Source organism: Rhineura floridana, chromosome 9, assembly GCF_030035675.1.
Source record: "Rhineura floridana isolate rRhiFlo1 chromosome 9, rRhiFlo1.hap2, whole genome shotgun sequence".
Lineage (NCBI taxonomy): Eukaryota > Metazoa > Chordata > Lepidosauria > Squamata > Rhineuridae > Rhineura > Rhineura floridana.
In genome coordinates, this window is record NC_084488.1 from 97414036 (window position 1) to 97434540 (window position 20505).

Here is a 20505-nt window from a genome sequence, read left to right on the forward strand (position 1 = left end):
GAAGAAGGGGAGCAGGAAAGGCAAAATAAGGATAGGTCAAAAATAGTTCTGTAAAATAAATGCTTCTTGAGGCAGGACTTATAGAAATGAAGGAAATGGTTTGTGGCATAAATAATGAAAGGTTATTCCACTTTAAGGAGCATCATGAAAGAAGGCACAAAAGACAGCAGTGGGCAAAGGGGTAAGCTTGGATGGAGCTTCATATTTGCATGATTTTCCTTTTTTCCCCTGGTACCCAGGACTCTGCCACAAGGAGAAAAAAAATACATACCGGCAGTTTGCAGCCTCCTCGATCACACAGCTTTTTGATGAGTGCTCCAATAATTATGATGACCGTTTCTTGGATTTCGTTGCTGCCAATTTGGCTGTTATATATGTTCTGTTATATAAAGAAAAAGACACTGTTTGTGTCTGCTGCTTAACCCTCACCCTTGAAAGTGTCTTTGATCCACTCAGATGTGTTTCATTAGATTTCTTTCCCATGGAATATTTTTCCTCCAGGAAAAGCTGGTGCTGTTCCTACCAGATCACAAGTGGAGTCACTGCTTTTGTGCTCCACTCTGAGGTCTGATTGTGGGAAAGTGAGTTCCTTATTTAAAAATAACTCATTTCCCAACAATGTTCTGTGCAGTGGTCAGACACCGTGAAAAGTATCAGGAGTATGTGCAACGTATCTGCTGGATGAGAAGAGATAAATGACAGACTGAAGTCCTTCCCATCACAAATAATAAGCCCAGTTCACATAGAAAGTTGGGACACTCACTCACAAGTATACACACCCTTGTTAATTGTCTTTGGTCAAAATAAGGCCCATGAATGGCTACTTAGTACAAAAACACTTGCAGGCCAAACCTAAGCATGAATTTTCAAAAGTAAGCCTTGCTGAGTTCAATGGAGCTTACTTCCAGGTGATTACATAGGATTTCAAACTTACTGCTTGTGCTCATGAGCTCATCTCCAGCTCTTCTGAAAGGTCGGGCAATTTGTTTTCTGATCACAATTCTTGCTGTGTAAAGTAACCAAATGTTTCCTTCACCACCATTGGGACTTACGATTAAAGATCTGAGTAGTAACTCATTGGGGTGAGACGCAAATCCACAGGCATAGAGGAATCGCTCCTGAAGGACAGATCCACTTTTGTTCTTGAAATCCAGGAAATCCAGCATAGCTTTCAGAGAGGCTGAGGTCTGTGCAGAGGCTACAGCATCAATTAACTGGGGACTGCATGATAGTGCAGGGAAGTAAAACATTAAGAGTTATTTATTTTAAAGCACACTGCTGTTTTGGAGTATTGTATCTTACTGCATTTTGGCAGACTGTTTTATGGCTGATGCCAGGACTAGAGTGGACAAGATTTCAGTTCACCGCATTTCCACATCAGTTTGTAAACCTTTTAAAAACAAATCCTCATAAAAATTCATCAGCACCTTACTGCAGTTTTTACAAACATTTCTGTATGTATTTTTGCCTAACATACCAATTTTTGCAAGCAATGTCCCTTAATATAATGCATTTTAATGTTATTTTCATGAATAGATGCATTTTTCCACATTTTGTGAAAATTTCCAATTCAGTGTTCACATTTCAATGTAGGGCTGATTCACACGGGAGCTAAACTTCGTATTAAAGATGAAACTTTTCCCATCGCGATAGATTTTCAACGTTCACACACTCTTCCAATCTGCTGTTTTCCATGCACATTTAGTATCACTGTTTCCTTGTGGCCCTGCCCCCAAATTTACATGTTTGCTCCCTCCGGAGTATTGCTAATGGAGAAGGGGAGGGGGGTCGCTGAGGAGAGCATGGGGGTGCAATTTACATGAAAAACTTTATTCTATCAGTTTTATTTCCTCCTGACATATTTATAGCAAAACGTTTTTTTATAAAGTGCTTATGAAATGCAATTTTTAGTGGAAGAGTGTGTGTGTGCGTGCACATACACGCATGCACGCCTTCTGTCACATCGGTAATTGGGCATATGGAACTCAGAATGGAGAGGGGGATGCAATCCCCATGACTATTCTGGCTTAAAGGCTGAAGTGAGGAGAGTGCCTCAGCGTGAAATTGACATGACACTGACTAGACCTCCCTCCTATTCCTAGTAAAACCCTTTCTTCCTTTTTCTTGTTTTAAATTAGGTAGTCAGAGACAGGTTTTGTGTGTGTGTGTGTGAGAGAGAGAGAGAGGGAGGGAGGGGAGACGATGCTGCAATGAAAAGTAGCTGCCGCTGCCGCCCCCCACTGTGTGGGAAAGTCATGGGGGTAGTTCAGCTTCATTTTTGGAAGTTTGGGTGGAAAGTGTTTGAAAGAACAGGAGTGAAGGAAGGCAGTTTACTGGGCAAGTAAGGGGCAAAATAAAGGAGGGCTGTAGCAGTTTGGGAGGAGCTAGTAAGAAGTTGCTTCTTGAGCCACCAGAAGTAAAATGGAATTCATGGAGAGTTTAGTGGGTGGAGAAAGGGGAGTATCTGAAGTGACGATCCACTCCCCAGCAAAAAACAATTGGAGGAAAGAGTCTCTACATGGCAGGAGCGCAGCGAAGCGGAGATGGTTTTCCCTTCACATATTGCATTTTCAGCGGGTTGCTTTGATTCAGATTTAAAGGGAAAAGCAGCGACACACCTTCCCTTTGTCTGCAACGTCATGTAAACTATGCGAATTTAAAAGGGGGGAAGGTTCCACCCATCTCACATTAAATCTGCATGTGAGCCAGCCCATACACAATTTTAGTTGAAGAACTACATCACAAAATTCAAAGAAGTATACATTTCAAAGTATAGCTGCATTTCAGTTCATGTGTTGTTTCAGGAAGTGTGAATTTTGCATGTTCGCATTACAATACAGTTTTCAGTTACATACACTTTTTCAGGCAGCAGGAGTTGCTATGTTCAACGTTTAAAACAGAGGTGCAGAAACATTTTCAGCCCAAGGGCCACATTCCCTTCTGGACAACTTTCTGGATCCACATACCAGTGGTGGGCAGGGACAGAGTCAAAAATGGGCAGAGCAATGAATATAAAGATACCTTTGTACAATAGGCTAGCTTCTGTACACAACTCACACATCCCTCTCTATCTTCCATCCAGGAAAGCAAGGGGCATTATCAGAGTTCATGGACACATTCCAGCCACGCAAAAACACTCAGGGTCTGAGGCTGGGCCAATGAAGTGTGCTTGGTCTCGGGAGGGCCACATTTGGCCACCCGCGTTATAACAAGCTTTCTCTGTATGTTCAAATTTAAGATGCATATGCTACAGATTGCAAAATACACTGCCAGAAACTCACAGTACTTCTACATTGCTTTCACTTCTCAGTATATGAAGGATCTCTTCTGTTGTAGCTTTCCTCAGGTTCTGAATAAAAGACAAAAATCCTTTCACAGCATCAGCTTTGGAAAGGTTTTCTGGTTCCATCTGTTGTCGGATGGTCTGCCACTGCTGAGAGAGCTGCCAAAAAAATGGACACAAATTGGTGGTAAATCTTTTCCACTGGTTTGTATCTTTATGTGCTGATTGTAACAAGTCAAAAATGTAACTGCATGGTTTTTTGACAAGAGCTGAAATGAAAGAGACAGCTTTCGCCTAAATGGGTATATGATGTGTCAAGCAAAAATTAACTCATTGGTTTCATCATATCTTATTGTTGCAGCCTGTTTTATTTCTTCCACAGAACGAAGTGGGAGACATGAAAAAGGAAATACAATCTGATCAGGAAGGCTGTTAGGGGAGGGAGTGGCTTTTAGATATACAGTGAATGGATACAAATGATCTTTTCTGTCTATATGGTCTACGGAACATTCTTCCAGGAGAAATCTACCTGGCTCCATCTTTGCTTGCCTTTCAATTTAACTTCACCAGGCCTTTGGGTTACGATTGACAGCTACATCCATCTCCTGATCTGCTGCTGCTTCTCTTCTTGATACAGCTATTTTTATACTATGCTAGATGTGGTTTGTTAGCCATTTTGAATAGTTTATATCGAAAAACAAGGACACAACTATAATCAAAATATTTAAAATAAAATCAATAAACCTGACTCCTCCCTACTCTATTTTAAGAACTGGGGTGAACAGGAGCAATCTAGCCTTCTAGCCCTACCTTATCTCAAAGTGCATGTCTTTATTTTCTAATACAGAAGTGAATGGCTGCCAATTGCCCATATGAGGGGAAAGTAAAGTTCTGCACTAAAGGGCACAGTTGTAGCGGGGTGGACACAGGGTGTCCTCCAATTACAAGAATCCTGTGGTGGGTAGTAAAAGCAGTATGTCTTTGTATACATTCCCTCCCCCTTGTATCTGTGTAGTATACAGGCTCTGTCCCTGCCCCCTCCATTCATCATTATGTCAGGCATTTGGCTAGCAATTTATATCTCTTGCTTATAGTATCAGTATTTGAAAACTGAATGCTGTTTTGACAATAAGTGCAAATGGAAACATTTTTTAAAGTGGGCCAGCAGGTTTCTTTTACTCGTATAGAATGCACACTTTTCACAATGGAGGGATGTAAATGTCAGGTCTTTCAAGCATTTTTATTGGGACTAGGGCTTTCTCTGAGCATTCCTCCAAATCCAGTACATTCAGGGAATTTTTTAAAAAAAGGTTTCCTGAGGAGCAAAATTGGCAAGACCAAAAGCTCCTTGCAATCACTACTCCAATTATTTTATTGGACAAGAAAGTTGTTGAAATGAAAAATTCGTAGCAATCCTGCAGCCAACTCCTGTCCTCACCATTACTTTTGTCTCATTATCATCTATTAATGCTGGATCTGGCTAGTGCCACAATAATTGTTTCTATCGCTGTATAAAAATTATGAGCCTAAATGCCCAGCAACATTTTGCATCGCTAACTATGAATAGTCAACTGTACTCATTTTCGGATTTCTACCCTTCAAACATCTTGTAGACTTTTGTCCCTCATGAGGAAAACAGAAGCTTGCGTTGTGTCCTTTTGAACAACCCCCCATAGAGAAACTGAGTGGATATTTTGGCCAGTACTATCACATGCCTCTACTTCTGTTATCTAACATAATCTATAGCGTTCCCTGGAGAAAGCTCAGCTATTCTTTCCAGCAATGTTTACTGCAGCTCTCTTTACTGGGAAACCACATCAATACCAGCTCAGCCTTTGCTAAAATATCCCGTCCCCATACGGTCAGTGTTATTAAGAAACAGCAGAGGATGCTACCCACAAACAGTACTATAATTTCAGCAGTACAGAATTGTTTAGCTGAATTGCAGCTAAATATAATTAGGTAATGATGAGGGAGGTAGAGGCTATTTCCTGTGGATTAATGTTCAGCAGGGGTGTGTTAATGGCCCAGGACTCAGGTGGAGACTATTAATCTCAACTAGTGGTCACTAATGTAGTACCACGGTCAACAGTGCTTTAAAGAAGCTTAGAATGGCCATCAATACACTGTGACAGGATAGATGGATTCATAAATGAATGGCACAGCTTTTCATTCTGGGGTTTTATCACATAGCTGGGACACTGTAATGGCTGAGTGTATGAACTGAAAGGTCCTCCAGTTCAAATGTTGCCTCAATTCACTAGAGTCAGCCTCAAACCTTCCTTAAATTTGCAACATGGGGATAATAAAAGTAACCTACCTAACAGGACTGTTGTAAAGATTACCGAGATAACGTATGTGAGGATTTTGAATATTCTACATTGCTAAATAAACAAGCATTAGACTGGGACTGGTGTGCTTCATTTCCTCCCTTATGTATATCCAGGCAGGGAATGCTCTGCTCTTTATCCACTTATAGAGAGGAAGGCTGTGAGTGTGTGCAGAACTGGATTGTCTCTGTGATGGCACTAGGGATGGGTGAGAATTCCACTGAATTCAGATGTAGCACTGGATTTTTCAGTGGCCCACATGTTTTCTATCTTTGCAGAGTGATCCTGTTTACTCCAAAATTCAGCAGTTTTCCTGACACTGGATTTCCCCCTTCAATATATATTTCTCTTTTATTGATTTCACTCACAGCATAGCATAGCAGAACAGTGCTCTCCCTCTCTCCCTCTCTCTCTCCCTTTCTCTCTCTCTCTCTCCCACTCCCCTCCAATAATTCAAGCTCCAAGCAGAAGGAACCAAGCCAAGTCTTGCCCATATTAAGGACTCAGGACTTGACAAGGAGGAGAGGGGGCACTGAAAGCTTTTTCTCCTTTCCTTTCCAAAAGGAAAACAGCCAGTCTCTACTAACAAGAAAACTGACCAGCCTCAGTCACAGTGAACAAGGAGGAGGCAAAGCTGCTTTCCTTTATCAATTTTTTCCAAAATGTGGATATTCTCTTTCACAGATATTTCATTTATCAGTGTTTCCTTTCAAAATATTGATATTAATATAAATATTTTTAGGGAGGAAAAAGCAGCGGATAGAGGACAAAGAATGAACTCAAATCAATATTGCCTGTTAGGTGGACAGAATGCTTTTGAAGTGGCACTGGCCAATGGATCCCATCCCTAGATGGCACTGACATTATGAAGCTCTCCCTACTGGGTTCACCTGGCCCACACACTGATGGCTTTATGGTGCAAAGTTAAAACTTGATTTTTTAAAAAATTACAAACACATTTCTTATGGTGGGAGTGGATATATCTTAACTGATAGATTTCTTTTAATTTGAAATCTCATATCTCATCCTGATTATAGTTTTGTATTTTTGTTGTTTGATGGGCAGTATAAAAATATATTACATAATATTTTCCAAAACTAAATAAATTAAATGCTTGACTGGTTTGTCTCTGTAGCTATAATGTCATTGCTTTTCATCAATATGCCCATTCAAACATACTCCCTTCTTGCTTTCAGTCAAGTGCTTGGGTTGATCCCTTCTACAACCACCATACTCCATCAATGACATCAGTAGGCTTTGATTCAAACTTCAAATGTCCTAATATCACACAGAAGCATTTTAGCATACAAATACTCTGGTGTTAAGGAAAGTATCTGGTAAAAGTTTAGCAGACATCCAGGGATAAAAGTGAGAATATCCTTTCTTAGCCACAGATTTGCATGTGAAAGATGGAAATTTCCCATGGAGATACACTGCTATTTCTTTACCATGTTGTCGACCCAGACAAATGAAAAAGCAAAGGGGCTTTAATTCAGTGTGTCCTTTCACTCTTTTTATAGGCTTTATATCTGCATACATTGTTGCTCAATGAAATTGTGAAATGGTCATATTACCATCCCCCAAAGGCTATCACCTGTGTAGTGCAACTATGGACAACCTATCATTCTGAAATGCAGCCATGATGCATTTATATCTTATACTATAGTTAAGTTTCAGTTCAAGGAGAGCAAGCTCTGGTTTACATGGCTACAGTTACAACAGCATTCAATTAGTGACTACCAAACAGAGCTAGTTGGCTTGATTCCCTGCCGGGACACACCCATGCCTCATTCCTAGAAAAGACTGACACAGCATTGTACTAATTTTCCTTTGATTCAAGTGTTCTTTGAATGATAGGAAACACTGGGTTCTTTACCTCCACATCCCCTACGTATCAAGTCAGGTGCAGTAGTCACCGGTTGAGAAACATGGTGGTGGGCGTGGGACTGGACCTGGTCCAGAAATGATGCAAGGCCACCAACTGTTGCTTCATTCTGTTGCGGGGATACTTAAGATTTAATCCCATGAGATGCCGTGTTTGTACTCTGTAAGTTCAAACCAAGAGGCACCTTGATAAAAGGAGCAAGTAGCAGAGGATGAAAAAGACTTCTGCTTTTGACTCTGGAGAATAGCTCCCAGTCAGAATAGACAACACTGGACTAGATGGCACACTAGTCTAGCTCTGTACAGAACACCTCCTGTGTTCATATGTTCAGCTGATTTGCTTTTGAAACCTATAAGCCAATTTAGCTATAGCTGACTTCAGAAGAGGATTACTATGATCTCCCCCCCCCCCATTTGAATCAAGTGGTTTAGTGAAAGGGAGAAAACAGTCCTGCCTGTCATTCACCTTCCCTTGTTGTCTGCTTCACTGCTGTGCGAGGCTTTTCCTCTGCTTAGTAGCAGCCCAAGAGGGGCCCAGAGACAGCTACTTTCTAAGTTTTCAGTGAGACAACTTGACCAGGGGCTGCAGAGGCAAGGCAAGTCCTTAGAAGCCTCCATGCACACACAGAGCCCCACAGGCATCCTTTTGAATCCTACCTTATGCTAGGATCCCATAAAGTAGAGTGCAATCGGAAGTGGTTGGGGTTGGCGCCAAGTTCAAAAAGTTTAAGAAAAACTGACGTATAGGGAAGTTGTGATGGGCCTTTGATATATGTAAGGCTGTGTTACATGTAGAGATGAGAGGATCTGTCCATTTTGGTTTCTCATTTTTCCAGTCTTAAATTCAGTTCTCCACATTTTCACATCAGTTTGTGAATTTTGTTTTTAAATCATCATGAAAATTAATGAGGCTATTTTGCCTAATATATACATTTTTGTAAAGCAAAAATGCATTTTAATGTAATTTTCAGTAATATATGCATTTATATGCACACTTTACCCAGGCATATGCATTTTTGCACACGTTACTTGGCTGGAGAACTGCACTGCAAAATTTAGATTTTGTGCAAATTTCAAAGGATGGTTGTGTTTCAGTTCACATATTGCTTAGGAAAGCATAAATTAGGTAGGAATAACTTTAGATGCAAACTGAATCGAATTCTCCATCCCTAGCTATATGCCATAATAGAGTGATATTAATAGACACATTATATGTAAGTGCTAGATACTATTATTGTCCCTTCAAATACCATGCTCTATTTATAACCTTAATCTTTTCATAGCACTTACAGTAAAATACAGTAACCACTGAGAAAGTGGGAGTTTATTTGCAGAGCTCCTTTAGGCTTATTTGTGACAATCGTAGGCCTCCTTCCCCTTACAGCACTTTATAAGCCCCAGATGGGTTTTATTTTGACTATGGAAAATTGGACACGTCTATAATTACAGATCTAAATGACTGTTTCTAGACAGAACAAAACAACTGAGAAACCAGCTGGCATAAGAACAGCCTGCTGGATCAGGCCAGTGGTCCATCTAGTCCAGCTTCCTGTTCTCACGGTGGCCAACCAGATGCCCATGGGACGCCCACAAGCAAGACCTGAGTGCAAGAGCACTCTCCCTTCCATGCGGCTACCGGCAACTGGTTTTTGGAAGCATACTGCCTCTGACTATGGTGGCAGAGCAGAGGCATCATGGCCAGTAGCCACGGATAGCATTATCCTCCATGAATTTGTCTAATCTTATTTTAAAGCCATCCAAGTTGGTGGCCATCACTGCCTCTTGTGGGAGCGAATTACATAATTAAATTATTCATTGCATGAAGTAGTATTGTCTTTTGTCTGTCCCAAATCTCCCAACAAGCAGTTACTGAGAAAACTATAAGGGCAGGGAGCATATCTTTTCTGCTTTTTAAGTATTTCCTTGTTCCACCTTTCCCACAGTTTTAAACAAAGTGTACATCTCACTGCACAAGACACACTACAACAGTATTTGTCATGAATAGTATTTGTCATGGGCTCCTGCCAGGAGGAAGGGTAGGATATAAATCAATCAATCAATCAATCAAACAAACAATAATGAAGCTACTGACAAATAACCTAACCAAATCCCCTCCCCTTCCTCCCATATGCAGCACAGGGCACCTTGCAATAACAACAATCAAATAACATTAAAACAGGAATAAAACAGCCCTTAATGCAGCAATTGGGCAACTGTAGAAAGTTGGTTAACCTCCTATGCTTTTTTAAAGCATTAGCATCAATAGGAGGTATGTGGTTTTCTGCTGATAATTACAGCACATGGACTGTGATGGGGAAAGGAAATACTAAACTTCCCCTCAACATGTACTGTGGTGGTCCCTATTCCAAATGGACCTGTCCCATACTATAAAGTAAGAAGCCTCATACAAAGTACAGATGACACATTTAACATGGCCTGCAGTTAAGCTCTTACTGGTACTCTGATCCGGTACTAGAAAACTGATATAGTATTCAGATCAAACATAACCCAATTAAGACTTCAATGGAACCAGGAATGGCTCTTTAGAATTATAGCAATGTCCTCCACGAGACATTTCAAATACCACAGCTCAGCTCTGGTGAATTACAGCTCTGTCATTCACAGATGGGCATAATTCTCCACCCATGGTCCTCTACGCTTCAGCACCAAAAAAGCAAGAAATGCAATGACTAACAACACAGTGTAATATGCCTTGGTGTATCAGGGTATCTGCCCCCACCCTGTGGACCAACTTTGGCAAGTGGGTGGGGCAGTCCACCTGTGAATCACATGGCACCATATGATTGACAGCTAGGTTGTTCCACCCATCTGTCAAAAAACTCTGTCCCTCACTGATTCTTTCAGCCTCTAAGCTTGAAAGGAGGGAGCATGGGGAACCTCCAAAAAGAAACAGAGCAATCATTCCCCCTCTAAGGATCACTCCAGCGATCTTTAGGACTCCTTCAAAGAGCAATGCAAAACAAGTGCCTGTTTCTTCATCAAAGCTAGCAGAGACTGCTCCATCACACAGCAATGAAGGAAAAAACGATTTTGCTTGCTCTCGCTGCACATGCAGTCAAAGCAAGTAGGCTTGGTTTTTTGGAAGGCCTGCCCCACACTTCTCCAGTGATGTCAGCTGCTAGGGTGTGGTTTAGGGAAAATAGCCTCAGGGACTAAATGGGATCCCCTAAAATGCCATGATTGGCCCAGAGGCTGGAGGTTCCCCACACCTGGTGTATTGCTATGGTGTCATGAGGTCTGCCAAGTTGCCCTGATATATCCATAATATTCAGGAAATCTGAAAATGTTTTATAAATACAAATTTAAAATCTCCCTAATATTCTGGTTAATAATAATTTCCTTTCAATGAATACTGTTTACTTATCAACTTGAACTTATGGTATACATGGCTTGGTCTTTTATTTACTTACTGTGGGACAACTTTTGCATTCATCTGAGACAGACTCAGCCACAAGTGAGATTGCAACGTAATTCGAATCCAGAGCCTTAACAATGTTAGCAACTTGCTTCCCAGACATCTCTCTTGGGCCAGCTTTTGTTGATTTTAGTTCCAGTTTCTGTCTGTTATGTACACATATTGAAACAGAGCTTTAAATCTTGGTTTTATTTTGTATACATACCAGGGTGGCCAGATGCAAGAGAGGACAGGATTCCTCTGCCTCTAACAGTTGAGAAGAAGAGGGAATTTCAGTAGGTTTGGCTTGTCATGCAAGTTATTAACGGTACAAGAGCTCTGGTTTTTATGCATCTGGCCACCCTAATATATGCTTTACTTAACAGACATATCCCAAATACTATCCCAAACAGTAGCTTGTAATTATTACTGTATGCATTACCTCATATCATCATGTGTCAGTAGACACTGCAAGACTTTCACATTCTAAGCTATCTATAGTCAAGTAATGGTAATAAGAAGGTCTATATATTCTGTGACAGACCACATTACACAAATGAGTACTTAGATATTGGACAGAGCTGCAGAATCCCAGAAACTCAATTTAAAAAAAATCTCTTTGACTCTGAGATTACTTGGATCTTTAAATTGTTGCATGGATTGTTACATTTGCTGCCAATGATTGAACAAAAGTAAAAAATTCAATTGCAATGAAAGCAATGATAAAATCAAACCAAATTAATCTGACTTTCACACAATACTAAATGGTTTTCAAGGTGTTGGTTTCTTTGCTCTAATTTATGATGTTTGGGATATCAATAAAAGGCATCAGGCTATAAAACACATTCTCTATTGGATTTAACTACTATGCATTTTCTGCAAAATAATCAAACAAGCCATCTTACTTTGAAACTACTTTTGCATTGGTTGTTTGCTGAGCATTCACATTCATAATGTGATTTTCTTCTGCCCGCACAGATTTAATAAAGGTGTCCTCCAACATATAAATTGTGGCCGAAGTGGATTTTTTGCTGATGTCTAAGAACTGAAAAATAATTTTGTTAGGACCAGGAAATGCAGAAATAAAATCAGGTCCTAACTTCTCAAAACATGCAAAAACATTATTCTGGTATGCTAGATATGTATTACAGCAGTTACATGTGTTTATTCTTAGTTAAGAAGAGATGACTTTATGCAGCAAATGTGATTAGGCTAGGGTGGTCCCCAAATGTACACAAATATTTAAAGGGAATGGGCCATAGCTCAGTTGTGCAGTACATGTTTTGCACGCAGTGGATCCCAAGTCCATTCCCTGGCATCTCCAAGATGGGTCTGAAAATAAATCCATGTCTGAAATCCTGGACAGCTGCTGCTAGTCTGTGTAGACAATACTGAGCTACCTGGACCAGTGGCCTGAAACATTTGTATGACATCCATACTTTATATACTTGTGGAAAGACACTGGTGTAAAACTGGTGTACATGCAGCTAGCATGTTACATAGCGAACAGTGTGGAACTGCCCTAAGAGACAATTTGATAGAAGGTTATACAATAATCCCCCATTTGTGAGATTCCCTTCCTACAGATAACTGGATGACCATAAATGAAGATAAAGTACTGGCCTAGCTGGATCTTTGGTGGGATCCACCAAAGTAATTCTCATATTAGAACTGGCCACTCAAGATTAAGACTTTACAATCATTCATAGTATTGGAGAAGATGAATCCTTGGTCTGACATAGCATAAGGCAGTACATAATACCCCAGTACAAGATCAGCTATACAAATAGGACACTACAGTTCCTTCAGTTTCATAACTTGACATTATGCCTACAGTATGTGTTGAATATATCAACTATACTGTACCTGATTGTGGTTGGAAAATCCCGTCCGTTCTAATTTGCAAGAGTTCAAGGCTTTAACTTTAGTGATTTGGTTTTCTCGAGCCTGGTAAGTAACATTGCATCTGCCACAGATATCCACCTAGAAAATGTAAATAATAATAATAAAATGGATGGCAAAAAGATTATCACACTGGAATACCCAAAACTTTCTGGGCCAGAGTGTCAGGACCAAAGGAAACACGATATTAGCATCATTTCCCCCAGGACTGCAGCAGGGAAGGAAACAGTTAAATCCACACCTGCAGGAATCACAGTAATCAACAGCACCACCCCACAGCTGATGCTATTTACATTTTTAAAATAAAAAAACTCTGCATATTAAATGCAAAGATGCATTTAACATTATGTCTAGCTCAGCCTTGAGTGAAATAGCAAAAAGTACAGGAAGGGTGAGAAACCGTATTTAGGAAGCAAAACATTCTCCATGTAAGAAATCTTTTTACCATATATAAGCTTGGCCTTCCTCAATCTGTCTATTTTTTTATTCTCCCTTTCTCCTTCTCTTTGATTCAGTGCTGACAGTCAGTCTTGTGCGTGTAACTGCTCATACAAACAGCCTACTTCATGAACAGTGTAACATCAGAACCCCAAATTCATGCATTATCATCTTCCAAAAATGGGTTGGGGGAGGGTTGAAATTTTAAATTTTCCTGCTCCAGATGAAAAAGAGGTTTTGCGAGCAGACCCCTATCATGACCAGTTATCTGCATAGTGGGTGATCATGGAAAATGCTATTTTCTCCTATCTACTTAAAAGAAAGCAATTTCAAGAACAGGAGTGGGGGATGGAAGGAGGGTCCTTTACCCTTCCCCGTTTCCCTCCACACTCCTCCCCCAACCTCAACCACCTATGTCTTTCCAGTCTTCATTTGAAATGTGCTAAGATGAGCGACAAGTGCAAATGCATTGTAACTGAGTGCTTGGTAAAGAGATCATCTGATTGTCATTCAGCATGCCATGTGCACTGAATGGCATTCTAGCAAAAAACAACAGGGAGTGGCAAAGCTGTCAAATGACTACTTATTTAGTTTTTTTGTTATTGATATATAAAACAAAAATAAGGCATATGCTGACAATTTCATATTGCTCGCCCAAGCACTTTCACTACTCTGAAAGTGCTTGGGCGAACAATATATAATTGTCAGCATACAGTAGGGCCACGCTCATACAGTGGGTTACGTTCCAGACCCCCGCTGTAAAGCGAAAACCACTGTAAAGCAGATCCCATTGACTTACATTGACCAAAATGGCACCCGGTGGCATAAAACCGCCGTAAAAGCCGAACAAGCGCTGTAAAGCGGGGCCTTTCTACAATTCACAACCGCTGTATTAGCGGAACGCTGTAAAGCGAAGCGCTGTAAAGCGGGGCCCTACTGTATGCTTTATTTCTAAGTTTTATATATCAATAACAAATAAATAAAAGTAGGTAAGTATTTATAACTCATATATATTACTGGTCACTGTGAAACGGTGGAATTATATTTTATGCTGTTTTCTTATGTATTGTATAGTTTGTATTCTTTCCTTATACAACAAGTTCTCTAGGCACTACAAAATTCATGAAAACATAACAATACTACATTAAAAATCCACAATCTTAAAAATCTAGTCAACCAACACAAAAAAATACAATACAAATCACAGGAGCTAAAATCACAAATCATGCAGTTTGGTCATGTGTAGTTCAGTTGCAATGTGTGCATCCACATGCCTCATTTCTCTTTTTACGTGTATTTTAATTGGTTTTTGTTTTCCCTTAACAAAACAATTTGACTGGCCCTCAGGCAGAGGTTATTAACTGCATTACCATTAGTACTTTAATTCAATAACGTATTTGCTTCTGTATTATGTGCAAAGTCAAGTATATTCCATAACAGCACTGAACATTTGAGATTGTTTAGCTTTCATGGCATAATTCAGTACCTCACTGACAGTCCCAGAAGTCAGCTGTATCTGAAACAAGCTAGCCAGACCTCTCTTGAAATTCTGAATAACAGCAGGTTCATTTTTGTAGGAGTAGAAGTTTTTAACCTGAGTGGGGAGGAAAAAGAACAACAATATGGAATAAGCTTGAGGCTTCACTTGAAAATTGTCTTCCAGAACTCAGGCCTGATGACACCATCTGATCACGAAAAGCTTCTTTTGATTTCTTGTAGCAGGAGCATAGCTTAGCAGTAGAGCACATACTCTGCATGAAGTCACTAGCATCTCCAGTTTTAAAAGGACCAGGTGATGAGACTCTGAAGAGCTGCTGTGAGTCAGAGCAAACGTTGTGGGCTAGATTGATGACTGTAACCTGGTATAAGGCAGCGTTCAATGTCCATACCTTCAGACCCTAATAATGGTTGTGTAAAAACTGCTATAGCCTTGAGGAAATGATACAGAATATACCTAACACCCTCACATTTAATAGTAATTTCTAGATAACATATATCTTGCACTTCAACCTAGGCTATAATCACACAAAAATGAATGAGAACTAAATCAATGGCATAGAGACGTGTCAACCACACAGTGAACTTTGAACTGCCAGACAGTCCTGCTACATCTGAACTTAACACAAGACTTTGCACCTTCAACTAGTTCTTAAGGAGTTGTAACCTGAAGGGCTTTTCTCCCCCTACAAAATATTACAGCAATAAATATGTTATCTTTTGGGGGCAACCCACTGCTAAAGATTTACATCAGTGTCACATTAGTGTCTTGTGGTGTCATAGTGAAGCAGTATCCTATGTGATGCAAGTGAGAAAAATCTATTTTACCATGCGGCTTTAATGATGGACATAAGTTTCAAAAAAACAGTATGTCAGTGTCATGTCATGTCTTGCCTCATCTTAGCCCTGACATGCCACTTCTCTATCTGCTGTTGCACCTGCACAACACTTGATTCAGCTTCTGTCATTGCTTCAACTTCACAAGTTGTGACATAGTGTTGGCTAATCAATCTTTGTTCCTACCCTTTTTCTAGCACAATATATCAAGAAGTGAAGGCTGATTCATGCAGTCTGGTTGATGCATTCTGACATTGCCCCAGAGTCACAACTGTACAGAGAATATAACATGTGACACAATTCATCCCTGAATGCAGCCATGGATTCTGGTTGGGATTTTTTCAGAGCATGGCAACAGCTTGGAAATACAGAAAGTGCTTCCATGAAACTGCAGCTATACACTATCAGCTATACATACTCACAAGTATACATACCTTCTTGCATTAATATGTACACACACCACACACGTAGCTGAGCAGGTATGAAAAGGAGCCACTCGCCCTTCCCTGCTGCTCAGCTGTTTTCCGATTTAAACCTTGAGGCAGCAGCTCCCAATGAGGCCAACTGGAAATGTGAAACCTTCAGGAACTTTTGCTTTCAGCAGTAGATGAAGGAGGATATGGATGGTGCTTTGCAAGCATTAGGGGAGATTGGGAAGCACTACACAGCTGCTCCCAATCTCCTACAATGCTTGCAGTGCTCCATCAACCTCCCCACTCAATTACCACTCAAAGCAACAGTTCCTGAAGATCACACGTTTATGACTCCACTTAGAAACTGCTGGGGAGGATCTCGGAAGAAAGGCTGATGGCCAGTCTGAAAGGCTTTCCAGGCCGGATCTGGCCTGTCACTTCACCTCCTCTAGCCAAACATGAAACAGAAAACTTCACTTTATTAATTTCATTATTTTGAGTGCTCTATACCACTGATTGGTATTAGGAACAATATTGTTGCTCACACCTCAACCTCTAAGTAGTGAAGGACTTCCAGGGGTTCCAGCATTTGCTCAGGGTTCGGTATTCTTGGAATGAAGGGGTCTGGAGACTGTGGGTTCTATGATATATGGTTTTATTTACACATATAGACAACTTGAGCATAGGATGAAGGGGCTCACAGCATTAACAGTCCAACAGATCTTGCTTCACGTTAGGCTTCCAGGGAGATGCCCCACAGCCATGGTCTTGGATTCAGCACAGAGAACAAGTCTCTCTGTGTCTTTCCAGCTCCCAGCTCCCAATCAGACTAAACACACAAAAAATACCCCTTCACCCTAGGATTGGGGGGAAGGGCCCCAGCCTGGTGAGGGGGAAGGGTTACCCTTGTCCCTATGGTAACACATGTGCTGTCAACCAAGTCTTCTGACATGTCAATAAGTGCCACCAACTTAAGAAAGAAACTGGTTTGACCAGTTCAGGAGGTTTCTCTGCAATAGAATTATGGACATCATCCAAACCAACCCTGCAAACCTATAATGATATCATGGGTTATAGCCAGAGCTTGGAAAAGTTACTTTTTTAAACTACAACTCCCATCAGCCCCAGCCAGCATGGCCACTGGATTGGGCTGATGGGAGTTGTAGTTCAAAAAAGTAACGTTTCCAAGCTCTGGTTATAGCAAGGTATACTCAGAACAAACCCACTGAAATTAATGGATCCAAGTTGGTAATGTTCATTAATTCAAATGGGTCTTTTCCAAGTCGGACTAACATTGGCTACAACCCCATGTGTTCACTTCACAGTGCTTGGTGCTCTCTAGCCAAGCCACAGTTCTCTTCTAAGATTGGGGATTGGACAGGGGGCTGTTAATAGATCCATGTAAATAGCTGGAAACTGCCTGCCTTATAGCCCTGAAAAAGTTTCCCAAATATCTTCTTTATTAGGGAAATAATAAGTAAAATGACCCACAATTACTAGAGAACAGTTGGTGACTGTTTGGAAAAAGGGCATGCCTTTCTCTGCTTTCCTCACCACACCACTATGGATGATGTAATATATGTTTTTTGTGAGGGAAATAAAGGACAGACTGCTAAGAGAGATGCAGAGAGCTGAGCTGAACTCTACAGGCTAGTCCTACTATTAGGCAGAGTGAGATAACCACCTCAAGAGGCAGTTGATTAGGGCCAGCAATAGCAGCCCCTGACTATTCTTCCTGAACCAACAGCTGTTTCCCTCTGTTGCCATATGGCTTCTCCTGGACCCCTAATTTGGCCTGCTGCCTCAGGTGTGATGGAGAATGCTGTCCCATCACTACTAAGTAAGATTTAATAACAAATCAAGTCAACTTTTGTATGTCAAATTGGGAAGGGGCACAATCTTGTCCTAATAATAATAATAATAATAATAATTTAATTTTTGTGTCGCCTATCTGGCCAAAGCCACTCTAGGCGACGTACACAATTAAATTCCAATAAAATACAATTTAAAATACAATTTAAAATACATAGCAATACAATACAGTCGACAATAAAGGATTAAGTTACAGCATAAAACAGTAAGTAAACAACAGGCATTCAGTAATAGTGATAAGAAGCTTAGCCCACCCCGGAAGTCCCGAAGGCCTGTCCAAAGAGCCAGGTTTTTAATGCTCGGCGAAATGTATCCAGGGAAGGGGCATGTCGAAGATCGAATGGGAGGGAGTTCCAGAGGGTGGGGGCCGCCACTGAAAATGCCCTCTCCCTAGTTCCCACCAACCTAGCTGTTTTCGTTGGTGGTACTGAGAGAAGGCCCTGCGTGGCTGATCTAGTCAGGCGGCTAAATTGGTGGTACTGGAGGTGCTCCTTCAGGTAAACTTTGCCTCAGGCAGCAAAATGTCTTGGGCCATCCCTGCCTGTAAACATCTTGGGACTCTATCTGTCTCCCTGGACACCTCATGTGGGAGCAGGGGACTTTGGCTTGCCTGCTGGAGCATTTGATTGTACCTCCACCAATGCTCAAAACTTGTGTAAATAAACACAAATATTACAAAACACCTCCAGTGACCTCCTTTCAAACAAAACCAAAGCTACAATGTCTCACCAAAATGGTTCAGCCAAAAAACGTTGGCTGAAAAATAAATATGACACATAAAATCAGGCCCATAACATGTATGATGCACCAAGCAAAAGGCAGATCACTGCTTACGTCTCCTAGCCTATCAGGATTTCAATAAACTTCCTATGTTTGCTGCCTGACTGGAACTACAAAAATAGGATAGCTCTCAAGCACCTGCCTGGCCACAATGCATGGCAAGTGTGCTTTGTGCAGCTTGATATGACACAAGTTGTGCAGGCCTTAAGCCAAAACATACCTGAAAGTGATTATTTGTAAATTTGTTCAAGGAATGGGCAGGAACCTTGAAATAAAAGATTCCCACCCACTCTTTACCTTTCCACGAGTCCAATGCAGAACTACAGGCCTTTTTAAAACTGGCAGATGCTCTTTTCCAATTATTTCATCTGTATTTTTTCCATGGTAAATGTTTTTCTTTGCAGGACGCTCATTCACATTTTCAAATCTTACATCTATAATCTGGAAAAGCAAAAGGGAAAAATAGAATGAATACACCTAATTTGCATGGCAAGGGAAGATTACCCATGGGGATATTCATCCCACCCACCCCAGTTCTACTGTCAGTATGCATGTTCTGTTATCTCTTTTAAATTTTGAAACAATTTAAAAAACCATTGTACAATCTAGAACTCATTTTATTGTTACCACGGGCTATCAGATTCAGATCCCATTGACACACTGGATTGTGTGTTTCTACTCAATGTAGACCCATTGAAATTAATGGACCTAAGTTAGTCATATCCACTAATTTCAGTGGGTCTACTCTGAGCATGACTAATGTCGGATGCAACACACTGATCCTGTTCAGAGATTTTAGGGGTTCTCATAATACCCAAGATCCATTTTTTACAGATGCTAGGGACTGAACTTGAGATCTTAGTCATGCAAAACATACCTCTACGCTATGACCCTCCCACAAACAGGAGATTCTGTGAAGCTCTTTCACACCTTCTCTCGAGGGCAGAGGTTCCCAAACTGTAGTCCATGAGTTTTATTTAGGTGGTCCATGGCATATCCACATTAAATATTCATACTGATTTTTTATTGTATTTTATTGCTTCTTTTATTCCTTATATTGTATTTTGTTCAATTTGAATTCTACGGAATGGAAATTGTAATACAATAAAATATAAGAAATAAAAGAAGCAATAAAAACAAAAATAATACAGCACCTAGCAAAGCACATTACAATTGCTGCAAGAGGCAGAAAAATCATTAAGTGGTCTGCCAAGACCATCAGCGAGTTTCAAGTAGTCCATAGGGAAATAAATTTGGGAACCAATGCTCTAGGGGTATACAGAACATGTGGAGGAGAAAATGGGATTGTGCCCAGTGACCTTCATGCTTCCACAGTCCCCACCTTAGTCTCTGCACGTTCAGCAGAAGATGTGAAAGATCTGCACACAACTGCATACATGAGGTCTTCCATGCAATCAGAAACACAGAGGCCTCTTTCACATCTTCTGCTGAACATGTGAATACTGAGCATGGAATAAGAGAGTGGGATTGTTTCCAATGGCCCCATGCCTGACTATGGCGCACAAACCTGGGGTAAAATCTTGCTCTCTCCTCCCCACGTTCAGTATATGCATGATGGAATAGGTACGAAAGCAACTCTTTTTCTATAGAATGCTGCAAGGAAAGCTATCTATAGTACTGAAGAAACTGAGAAGGTTAAAAATCAATATAACTGATCAATCTTCCCCAAGGAAACTTAGGTACAGGAAATTCCCCAGTCAAGATTTCCAGGTTTACACCAGGCTGCAGTTCCAAGAGTTCCTTGTGCACAAGCTCTCTCAGTTAAATGTGCTTACCTGAGAATGCATCCCATTAAAGGTGGTCTTTCACTGCCTGGGGCAAAGAACAAGATTT

The 20505-nt window shown here is 40.7% G+C and overlaps 1 protein-coding gene across 1 annotated transcript in view; it reads right to left on the minus strand.

Annotated features, from left to right (window-relative positions):
* Positions 1-20505, minus strand: part of MTTP (microsomal triglyceride transfer protein) — a 59105-nt gene that overhangs the window by 20924 nt on the left and 17676 nt on the right. The window contains exons 3-10 of the mRNA XM_061582879.1: positions 18949-19092; positions 14739-14846; positions 12779-12895; positions 11818-11957; positions 10929-11079; positions 3282-3442; positions 1053-1221; positions 272-379 (exon numbers count right to left, since the gene is read on the minus strand). Of these exons, the coding sequence (XP_061438863.1) occupies positions 272-379; positions 1053-1221; positions 3282-3442; positions 10929-11079; positions 11818-11957; positions 12779-12895; positions 14739-14846; positions 18949-19092 (1098 nt within the window). The remainder of the gene's footprint in view (positions 1-271; positions 380-1052; positions 1222-3281; positions 3443-10928; positions 11080-11817; positions 11958-12778; positions 12896-14738; positions 14847-18948; positions 19093-20505) is intronic.